This window comes from Patella vulgata, chromosome 1, assembly GCF_932274485.2.
Source record: "Patella vulgata chromosome 1, xgPatVulg1.2, whole genome shotgun sequence".
NCBI classification, from domain to species: Eukaryota; Metazoa; Mollusca; class Gastropoda; family Patellidae; genus Patella; species Patella vulgata.
Window position 1 is genome coordinate 90639086 of NC_065879.2, and position 12378 is coordinate 90651463.

The window sequence follows — 12378 nt, forward strand, 5'->3', positions numbered from 1 at the left end:
AAACAAAATTAATGAAAAAAATAATTAATTAATACAAAATTAATGAAAAAAATTTAATTGGATTATAGAAAATTAATTATACATAATTAACTAAATGAGCAAATATAATTAATTACATTGTGAGTGAAGGGATTAGGATATTTGTTGGTCTTTGGGGCGGGGTGACGACGAAAAATACCTTAAAGTCCCGCATGCCTTAAAGTGCTGCATCCCCCGACGTGCCGCAGCCCTCAAACTGGCGCCTTGCCTTGAAAGTGAATTCCACAATACTACTTATGGATGATGCTACTACATGAAAGATTTATTTATGATCAATGATACTTGATTTTGTACTCATGATTTAAATAAAAACACAGACCCGTTAATTCACACTATTTATTACCAATATGAAGTTTTTCAAATAGATATACTATTTATTACCAAAGTTATTCAAGTGTATACACTTAGATCCATACAGTTTGTTACTTCGACTGCCCATTGTATACAATTCACCAACCATTAAGATAAAAATCATTTTATTGTGGGTTAATACTTCAAAAATTATTTAAGGGTGTTGAGTAGTCTAACATATACATACTAGCTTTTCAAAAGATACACAGGAGCCTTTCAACATAAATCTTATTTAGAATTTGCATACTTGCTCCATGTGTAAGAATTATCTGGTCTTCTAGAAAGGAAAAGTATATTGTAAAATAACACAGAGGACACATATCAGTTTGTTGGGTAGTAATGGGGATACAAGCGGGGGAAAATAAACTATTTATAGCAAACGACAAGGTTCCGCCGACCTGGATCAGTTCTTGTATAAATTATGACGTCGTACACATCGTTCACGTTATCCGCAGTAAACAATCATGGCTGTCTCCAGCGACAGATTCACACTGGATCATTAATGTTTATCTATAAATGACGTCTGAAGGAATTTGCTCTAAGACGCGATTGTCCAGGTCTACTATCCACCACGACTGGAACATCGTTGACTTATATGTTTTTTGATGGTCGAACACTACCATTTTTGAATGCAAAACCAATTTGTTGCCGAGCTCCGTGAAGCTTTGATCAGTTTTATTATCTACAAACGCAATATAGTTTTTAAAATGAGCTGACATTGCGGTCAAAAGGTTAACAATGTGCTAATACGAGCTAGTTTGAGCCACCAGTAAATAAATTTATTACCATGGAACATGCCGATGCCATTCTCTGGCGAATTTTTGTTGTTGTATTTTGTATACCTTTAGCGAACGTTACCAGAATGCCATCATGTTCTTCGGTCTCCTTTCGAATCTGTTCTCTCAATTCCAGCTCCGTTAGTCGTTTACCATATTTTGCTTCAAGTTCTCTTATTTTGTTTTGGTAAACCTCATCGGCTGCTTTAAACATGGCATCCGTGTAGTGTTCACCACCATTGGAAACTATGGTCTGTTCTACTAAGCTCAGAATTTTATTAACATCGTCCTCATTCGATCCAAGTGGAACACGGTTGTTAATCGTTGCTATTCGCCCACCACATCTGTCGACCAACGATTGGAGCTGTGGTGGTGATCTTCTTATATGCTCTTCAAGTGATATTTCATCAAACTCTAATGAGTCTTTACCGTTAAAGACAAAAAGCACGAATTTCGTTACATCTGATCCAAACAATTCCTGTAGATGGTCTACCGTATCCAGTTCTTCCTGGGTAAATCTGTCAACACTCAGAACAAACAAGAACGCATGTGGGCCAGGAGTTGCAAGAGCAATGCAACGAACCAATTCTTTTGATATTACGTCGTTGTTAACCCGAGTATCAAATAAACCCGGTGTGTCAATTACAACCAACCTCTTGCCATTCTTCATATCTCGGTAACCGGTCTTACACATGGATGTAACTGATCCACCCGACACTGTTGACGTAAATACTTTATGCCTCAGTAAACTGTTTCCTAATGCACTTTTACCTCGACCAGTTTTTCCAACCATAACCACCCTCAGTTCTGCAAAATAGAACGAAATTGTCATAACTCTCTGGTAAATCCGAAGATGCAAACGTACAACACAAATCCGTTAGGTGTTTGAACTCCTGAAATAACAAGCGCTATCTGATTTACTTCTGCTAAGAACTGTCATCAGGTCTTCTATAATGAATAGGGATACTATCAACCTTCCTTCCTACTGGGAAGTGCTATCTATACCATGTAGACGTCTCCTACTAAGAATAATTATCTGGTCTTCTAGAAAGGAAATGCATGTCTATATTGACTGCTGACATAAGAACTGGCACCAAAGGGGAGGCAATTGAAAATTCGCTTAGAAATGTAATCTTTGGTTCGTGAAACCTATCTTGTATTAAATATATTGATTTAATGAATTAAAAATTACATAATTATTTGTTTGCTCATCTGAGTAAGTTGTATTTGTGTTCTACATTTGTTTCACGTTAAAAGGCGTATAGCTGTATTTTTGGTACCTTAAAATAGACGATAATGGGTCTAAAATTTCTAATTAATGTAATATGAATGTAAATAAATAACGTCTATTCAATTTTTAAAACATGTATTGAAATACACTTATTAATGTAATATGAAGTTAAATAAACTGATTTATATTCAATTCTTATACGCATACATTTTCATGTGGACGTATCATGCCGTCGCCCTGGTCCCCGGACACTCTACGGGTCACAATGTTCATCCGATTTTGACGAAACTTGTAACATAGGTCTGTCTCCCAAAGATCTCCGTTCCTTTCGTTATTGACATGTATCGGACCATAAATCATGGATGGCCCCTGATTGTACGAAAAATCATGTTTTTAGCTTGTGGACACTCTAAGAGGTCACAATGGTCATCTGATTATGATGAAACTTGAAATGCCTGTTTATAACACAAAGATCTTGGCTTCCTGTCCATATTCGCGCATACTGGATCGTAAATTCCTAAATTATGACCCCTGATTGTACGAAAAATTGCGTTTTTAGCTTTTGGTCCCTCTAGAGATCACAATTATTATCCGAATTAAAAAAAAACGTTTGAATATATCACCGTTACACCGGAATGTCAGTTGAGTTTGAATTTCTTGAAAATCGAACCAAAACTGCCGGACAAAACCTTTATTGTAGTTTCTTATCAATAATTCTGTGAAATACTCTCACAGTCCATATTGAACGGAAGTCGTAATTGTGCCTGCTTCGTCCATTTTTCAAGTTTATTTTCTAATTTAATAGCTTGAAATTTATGAATCATGCATTTAATTACTGTCGCATTGTCCTCTGGCATATGTTTACTTTTTTTTAATTAGAAATCGCGCTCGAAACCATTATATACATAGAGAGCTGTTTTTTTTAATGTTCATTGTGTCTTAAATGGTTTATTAATAAATTAGGAGCCCATATATTCACTTTAAGATAACAACATCAATATTGATTGAAATGAACCAAAAGTAAATTCTAATTAGAGTTTCACACGGTGGAGCTTGTGTAAAACACCGTTGTTTAAGATCATTATTCTTCTTACTATTATTTTGTTTTACTTGAGCATATCTCAGAAACTACTTATCGGATGAACTCGACGTCTTCGGTTTCCAGGGAAAGTGGGTGTGACTTAGAGATTAAAGCTATTTCAAGCGTACTGTGACAATGGGAAGTGTCCAAAATCAAATAGTTGTCGTTTTTGAAATATAGTGCCGTAATATTAACTATAATCGTCAGATTTTAGCATTTGATACATTTTGACATTGCCTGAGGCACGGCACATAGCTGCTACGATTATCGACGAAACTCCGCAGATTTTAGGCGGCAAATTTTGAAAATTTGAGTTTTGATGAAACACTATTTTATTGATGAATATTTTTTATGGCATTTTACTTAGCGTTGCAGAGTCATCTGATTTAAGCACAAATGTGAAAAAAAATTTTCTCGATGATTTTCCTTAGCCGTCATTTGCTAATTTAGTTTATGAATTCTAGGTTGATTATTTATTGCCCGATTTGAATTAAACAAAGTTCATATGCTCCAAATTCCCAAACATTTTTATTACCGATAAAATATTCTGTCAGCACCGAAAGTGGCGCAATTTTGCCAAAAACTAAAATTTAATTTTTACAAATCCGACAGATCAAGATGAATGCCCCTATTATAGTTTTTTTTTTACATTCTAGTTTTGTTTTAGCGCCATTTCGATTTAAAGGTGAACAGGGTGTATAAATGAGGTATTTACAATGCATTCAGGCTTTCACATTATAAAATATGAACTTGTAGCATTAATCCATTCGGAGACAATCCATGTCAAAATTAGTTGTAATACGAGCAGTTGCCGAGGAATGGGCAATTTTCTATCAGTCACTTTCACGTTATTTTTCCTGTAAAAGAGTTAATTATTGTTGGATTTTCATAAAAGTCACACCATTTGATGCATAAATCAAATATTCTATATATCAAATTAATTACAATTTAAAATTGACACCAGAGGTGACGCCATTTTGTCAAAAACTATATTTTTAACAATTAAATTACTTGCTACGTTTAGAAAATTTACTTGCTACGTTTTGAAAAATGTTAACTTTTAGTTTAAATCAACATATAAATTAAAAGGATATGATCATATAGATATTTTCAGTTGCGGAGAAATAGGCGATTTTATACAAGTCACTTTTCAAGGTTTTTGGTCAATACAATTTCAATTATTATTCGATTTTCATTAAATTTTCACCACGGGACGCCTTATGCCCGTTATAATTTCATAAAACAAATTTAACATTTTCATTATCACCGGAAGTAATGTCATTTTGGCAACAACTGTATTTTTAGCATCCAAATTAAATATTGTTTTGAAGTAAGTAATATTCATTATTCGTTTAAAATTATGATATTTTATTCCAATGAACAAATAGAATGAATCAATACGATCATATAGATATCAAAAAATTGTTCCCTTATAGAGAAATAACCAATTCAGTCAGGATCACTTTTTAGGATTTTTAACATTTTAATAAAAATAAAATAAAACCAAGTACGAACAAACCCAAACCATTAGACAAAATTTGAAGTCCCTAAAAAACGGTACAGGCAAAATAGTGTAATCAGGCAAAATGGTGTAATCAGCATATATGGACTGTTCACCGTGTACAAAATACACGACACACAGTGGTAACAGGTGTCCGGAAGAGTAAGCTTACCCTGCCTGGCGCCACACCCGCCATAGCTGCATCCAAACTATTAGGCGAAATCTCGGTAAAATAGCGTAATTGGCCATAGGACTATCGGCATTCAAAATGGACGTGATGAAAAGTGTTAACGATGTAGTAGACATACATTATCAGGTAGATAGTATAAGCGTCAATTAAATATATCTAGAATAATAGCCAATATGACGGCCATAAAACTTTTTAAAGGTTTTAATAAGTATAGCTCGCAGGTATCCCTGTAGTTGAAGCTTAGATGACAAATGCCTCGATCTACTTAAAAAAATTAGAATAAAATGAACAAGCTCTCGCGTAACCAATTAGCTGAGACACAAACACTCCATAGGCTGGTGATATTGGAATGTTACTACTAATAAATGGAAAATTAACAATCGGAGAGTCAAAGTCATCACGTTTATCGTACAATTTAATACTAAGGTTATGGCAATTGTCAAAATCGAGAGGCAGATTCATGTAGGAAGCGTAATTGTCACTGTCAGTAGTGTTTTTAATTTAGAGCTCATCAGGATATATGAATTTTACATAATCACTAAATTTTGGATTATTCAGTGATAGAACATCATCGATATATCGATAAGTGAAATTAAAATGTCTGACTAATCGTTTATTTGGTTGCTAAATGGTGTGAAAACAATGGGATGGTAATCAATACTTCGAAAACCAAATCAATGCTGATTTCATCAAAACACAAATTAATCAGAAAAACCTAACTTTATCACTCCATGGTGAGAATATTGAGACGGTTACTACCGCAAAATTACTTGGAATTCAAATCGACCAAAACCTTAATTGGGAAGCTCAGATAGCAGATATGTCTAAAAAAACTTGCATCAGAAGTATTTCTCCTAAATAAGATAAAAGATCATTTACCTTAAGAGACAAGCATTTTGTTTTATAACAGTTACATACTACCAATATTTGATTATTGCTCTATTATTTGGGGAAATGCTACCAAAAGTAGATTAGACATTCTTTTAAAATTTCAAAAGAGGGCAGCAAGAATTATTATTTATGCATCAATTGAAACTCCGTCCACCTCTTTATTTACTAAACTCGGTTGGCTTACCCTTATACAGATGATTCTTTATAATAAAATAGTCTTATCATTCAAAATTATTACATTTAATTCTCCACTTTATCTAAATTCCTATTTTAATGAAAAATCTCTTCTTTCAAAAACCGATATCTTGCTCCGTTCACAGACCAGTAAATCTCTTTTCTTGAAAAATGCAAAACGGAATCCATGAAACGTACTTTTCATTATTCTGCATGTCTTTTATGGAACAATCTGCCTTTTGATATAAAGATGTGTAAAAATGTTGAAAATTTTAAGATTAAACTGAAAACTCATTTATATTGCACACTGAAGGAACCATAATATTCAACTGATGACATACTTATTATTGTTAACTTGCAACTGCATTCTATCTTATTTTGTGTGTAATTATATTTCCCGATTTAGATGAAAAGACACTGTGAATTATGTCTTTTAACCGAGCTTTTAATTTAATATGGGGAATTTTAGTGTACAAAGTAGAAAAGTCAAACGTTTGTATAGATGAGATTGAAGCAAGTGATCTAGATTGCAAACCATCAAGTAGTTCTTTGGAATTTTTTAATATCCACATTTGATTAAAACCACTACGAGAGTATATTTTCTCACAGTATTTTGAATACCCTCTTTCACTGCAGTTAGTATAGATGTCATCACTTTTGAAAGTGGTTTTGTGGAACAACGGGATGAACCTGCTATAAAACGTTCATTGTAGGGATTTTTATGTAGTTTAGGTATCCAATATACCAAGGGCAGATCCGTAATAGGTATCCCCACATGATAAGATTAACGTATAAATTATACTAATTTCAAATGATTAATAGACAAAAAGAAAGAAAAAGCAAAATACCCCCTCCCCCCAAAAAAAACCAACTGAATTCATTAGATATATAATTCATGGAAAGAAGAGCACTCTTATCTATGAAAAATCTATAATACTAGACGTGCCATATGCAAATTATTTACTCATATATATTAATCCGTGTCTTCAAAATAATAAAAAAAAAATGGAATGTCTAAAGTGCATGAAAATTATAATCTCGTGTCATTACTGGCATCGTGTGATAACATCCTCATCCTCATCCTCGAAGGGGGGGGGGGCTCAGGTTAGGCTTTGTTTGTAAATTAAATCACTACGCTATCAGTTTAAAACGTTGTGTAATGTAATATATGAATGTACAATTTCAAAACAGGCCTGGTACTCACACAATCGTTTACGTTCGGTTTCCGTGAAGAATTGCTGAAATATTGTGGAATTGGGAGGAAAGATTATCTATGTATGGTATGGATTAGTTCTTCCTTATACAAAGGGCAAAAGAAGAAAAAGTGTTCTGTATTTTCCGTGTAGTAGCCACACCATACACCTCGCAGTGTTTCGTTTGATTAGACCTAATACCACTCAAACACTGCTGTAACGAAAGCAAATTTTCTGTTCCAAATTACAACTAGTCAATAGTCCGATTAACAACCAATACCTAACTGCGTAACAATATCATTCGAGTTTAAACAGAGCTCCAATTATGTTTACATAACGTCACGCCTGACTCTCAAAATTCATTACGCCCAATTAACCAGTGCATAGCAGAATATTGTAGAAACACTAATTGCTGACAAACGAGGCTATCAAAACGGCTCAATGTAAACAATGCTGCTTGGCGAAAAACAATACTTTCTCCGTTTTTAATACCTTAATTCACCGTCCAGAGTTTTAGAGAAGACCCCGGTTTACATTTAGGGCTGTCATATTGCTTTTTCGGGAGAGATTTGATTGAACGGGAAGGAGAGACACACTCCCACAAAAGCTCAAGTATCAGAAATCAATGGCCAAAGAGTGATTTCTCGGGTCATTGCTTCAGGAATATGTAGCCACACTTGCATGAAGTATTTTCGGAGACGTGCATTAGAAATTTATGATAATTTAGTGCGCTTTTACCATGTCTAAGTTTTGTATGGACGACATTTACTGAGCGATTGCCAAAGTAGAAATGTTTGGATGGATGCTGTTTAAATGTTTTAATTGAAGAGGACATTGGCAGGGAATTCATTCCAATCGTGAACTGAACAAAGGGAGATTTATAGATTTCGGTGTAACAATGGACAGATCTTAGAGAGTTGGTGTCGCGGAAAACATAAGGATTGGTGTCAGATATTTTAGGCTGGACAAGAAAACCTTTTGGGGGCCAGTTTATTAACTAGTTTCTAAAATATTGTTAATATATGCCTATATCTTCGTTGTTTCAGAGAAGTGAGTCCTGATTCACTGTATAAAATTTTGTGGGATGTACCAATGTATAACCAAACCCGTTATAGTTCTATGGGCATCAAGATGGATATTTTCAAGTTTTTCATCGCCAGTTTTACTACAATTATCATAAATCACATAAGCTTGATCAAATATAGGGGAAAATGAAAGATGCCCATAACAATTTATATTTGAAACTTCTAAGAACATCCATAAGTTTACCTACTTTAGTAATTATGGAGTTAAAATGAACGGTCCACTACTCCGAGGAATGAAATATTAGCCCAAGGTGTTTGTGGTAGAAATATTGTCGTTGCGACTTTGTTTGCAAATTTATAGGCAAGGAAAAGAGAAATATTATGGCTGAAACAACATGGATATCTTTACAAATTATTCTCCATTTTCAGCATATTAGCTATGGTATGAGTTTATTTAAAACGCAATTTAAATTGTTTATGAAACAGTGTGAGAATAACAGGAAAGAGGGTCTAAGTTCAAGGATAGATGTGTCTAAAAACATATGATCGGAACATTAAGATTGCATCATTTGGCTTAAATAACCAATCTCTATAATTATTTACATCATATTTGACCAACTAGATAATTGAACGTCCAAAACACACAGCTACAAAACTATCATATTTGTGAGGATTCGTCAAACAGCAGTGTGATTCTAGAAGGTAAAAGATCAATTTCTATCAGAAGACTCACCCAATGGAAGCTCTTTGACAACTGCGGAAGCCAATTCCCGTCGGCGCTAGGTGAACCATGAACGATTACAGGCTTTTTGAAGCATTTTTCAAGACATTTTTATAAAACAGTTACTTATGTATTTTAGGGCTGGTAGTAACACCATATGAATGAAAAGAAAAAAAAATTGTTATGTTTTTTTATCTACAACCGTTAATTATCTCCAAAGAAGCGGAATTATGGGTTAATATCATGGGTTATTGTTTCCTTTACCCAGTCGATTCCAGTCATTTTTATTTTTTATATCAAAGGTTGGGAGGTAGCTTGTTCACATGAACATAAATTTTCTAATCCCACCCCATGAAAGAAGTAGCTATAGCTAGGGCGTCAAACTTTCGGTAACGAAAAATTGGGAATTTAGATAGGCTTTGATATCCAGTCTGTATACAGATCTCGTTCGCCAGAATTGTCTGAAATTCTGAAATTAATTTTGTGGTAACAGCACTAGGTCATCTACAATCTGTGAGAGTTTGGTCTTTTTGCTACGTTAGTAAAGATGCTATTTGAGAAAAGACGGATTTTGGCAATTTCACCATATGAAAAATGGTTTTTCAATTTTCTCAGTCAGGAATTGAAAGATTTATCTGATATTGCATATTTATCTGTTTTGCCACTATCCCAACTTATAAACAAAATCTGCAATTGAAGCATAGTGCTCTCGTGGACGCGCTCTTAACGGCCGAGATAAAAATATATACACAATGTTTAAAGTGGAGTCCTAGAGTAAAGAATTACAAAAATCACCCGAGACAATACTAGAAGATCACAAGGCTATTAAAATATGTAACAGAGAAGAGGGTATGCGTCACGTGTTGGATGTGGGAGTTTTTAGGTAGAGTGCTTTTCTACACTGAAAAAACTCTTGTGTTGGATCTCAACACAAGGACTTGTGTTAAAAATATTCTACACAAGCTAGTGTTGTGTTATATTGCCTTAACTCGTTTGTGTTCTGTTCAATGTCTTAAAACAAACTTGTGTAGATTGATAAAAATCTTGTGTTTTGTTTCTTTTATAATTAATTACGTCGAATTTTAAGATAACATTTATTATGTTACTTTATTATCTGTAGTAATATGATTTTTTTATTGAGAAAATCTAAATGCACTGAAAAAAAAACTTGTGTTGGATCTCAACACAAGTACTTGTGTGAAAATTATTCTACACAAGTTATGTGTTGTTTTGCATTGCATTAACACAAACTTGTGTTCTTTTTAATGCATTAACACAAATCTTGTGTTTTTTCCATATAATTAACACAAGTAATGTGTACCGTCAACAAATATATATTTTTTTAAATTTTAACTCAATACAAAGTCTTAATCCGGGGGTCCACAAGTAAGAGAAAGGTATTTTTTACTCAGACAATATAGCCAGACAGACTTGAATGCTAATTGGTGTTAAGATGTCTGTAGTTAAAATAAAGTTGGGCCCAATAAACTGGTAGATCAAAGGCCTGTTGAGCCCTCATGCCCGGTGTGATTTTAACAATTGACTCCAAATGCGTTGACAAGAAAATAAGTAAAACTGTTATTGAATGTGATTGGTTGATAAAATCAACGTACTATAGGCTACATTTTGTCTGCGATATCATCTCGGTGGAAGCGGACATTAAATGAAGTGATTTCACACCATTAATTTAACATTTAACAACGTGCTGAAATGATTTTGGAGCAGTGATATGTTTGACAAATGTAAGCTAATGGTCACATAGAATACAAGACCGCAGGTTTGTGAATATTTATATAAAAAAAATAATACCATGTATGTAATTTAGCATCGATATTTTTTCTCTGTATAATATTAGAATTTCGTTTCCTTAAAAAAAACTCCAACAATTTAAACCGGAAGTTCATGTTTATAATATGGCGCGGTCAGGAAAAAAATTTCGGCATGTTATTATCAAATCTGTTCAATTTTTCTGAAATCATGCTTAATTAACATTATACAGGTCACAATTCTATGGAATACAATTACTGCTTTTTACTGAGCGACGTTTCGACTAGGCTTCTCTAGTCATTATCAAGCTATGATAAAAAATGAAAAAATGAAAAAATTAACATTAGTTGTTCGGCGCTACGATGTTGTTCAAATACTTACATTACAGAATCACATTATGATTAAAGCAGAAACGGTTCGACTTGAACCAGCAGGTAAGAATCTGTTTTGAAATTATATCTTGGGAGGTTGGATTGGCGTTGGAGACCCGATTGGCGGCCATTTTGATTCTTGTTTCATGATTTTTTTTATATTATAACGATTTTGCCCAGAGTAGACATAAACGCGGGCACAGACTAGAAAAAAATCTTTTTACACTTTTGTGTTAGTTGAATTGTAATCTAATTTATGTTTAAAAAAACAACCTTAAATCTAATAAGCAGACGGAAGATATGGACGAACAACAAGAAGAAGTTATGGAGGTCCCAACAACTGAACCTATGGAAGTAGAAGAATCGTTTACAGCCGAAACCCGATACGATGTGCCAGTTCCGGTTATGGAGTCCTCCATCTCAGACGATGCCGACGTTAGTGTCTTCTGCGACGAAGAACCCGTAGTGGTGTATCACTATAAACCTCAGAATGCCTCGTTCGGCATTTCTGTCCAAACGAGGCAAAAACGTGTCAAAATTTTTGCCCCGATTTTGCCTCGTTGTAACGAGGTAAAAAAAATACCTCGTTTCTCTGGAGTTCCAAAATGTGTTTTTTTTAAATTGCCCTGTTTTTGGAACGAGGTATTTTGTTCAGAACGAGGCTGGGTAAAATTGCCTCGTTTACTAAACGAGGTATTTTATCCAAGATAATTATTAGCGGTATTTGCTGTCAACAAATAGAGCCATACAAATAATGTTCGGACCATCATGTGACCAATTGCAGATCTACAAATTAGATTATTTATTTGGGACATGATATTGTTTATAGTTATGGCTTACTACACTGGAGTTCTATTATGTATAATAAACGCTTCCCGAGCGAAACAAAACATAACAATGTCACGTGACAATATTACATATGGCGGATACAAGCGTTCTTTGATTACATGCTGTTTGGTTTGATTATTAAATAATACGGCAATCTGTATATATGGGAAAAGGAGAATGAATTTCCCCAAATCCAAAACTAGATGACTGGAATATTTATTGAATGGAAAGTAAATATT

General features: G+C 34.0%; 1 protein-coding gene across 2 annotated transcripts in view; it reads right to left on the reverse strand.

The window, feature by feature from the left end:
- The window catches only part of LOC126810483 (GTPase IMAP family member 9), a 93705-nt gene that overhangs the window by 64135 nt on the left and 17192 nt on the right, over positions 1-12378 (reverse strand). The window contains exon 3 of one of the 2 annotated variants that reach the window (XM_050535601.1): positions 362-1973. The exons of the other annotated variant lie outside the window; for it this stretch is intronic. Within the exon in view, the coding sequence (XP_050391558.1) occupies positions 1144-1973 (830 nt within the window). The 3' untranslated portion in view covers positions 362-1143. Of the gene's footprint in view, positions 1-361; positions 1974-12378 lie in introns of those variants that run through there. 2 annotated transcript variants of the gene reach the window in all.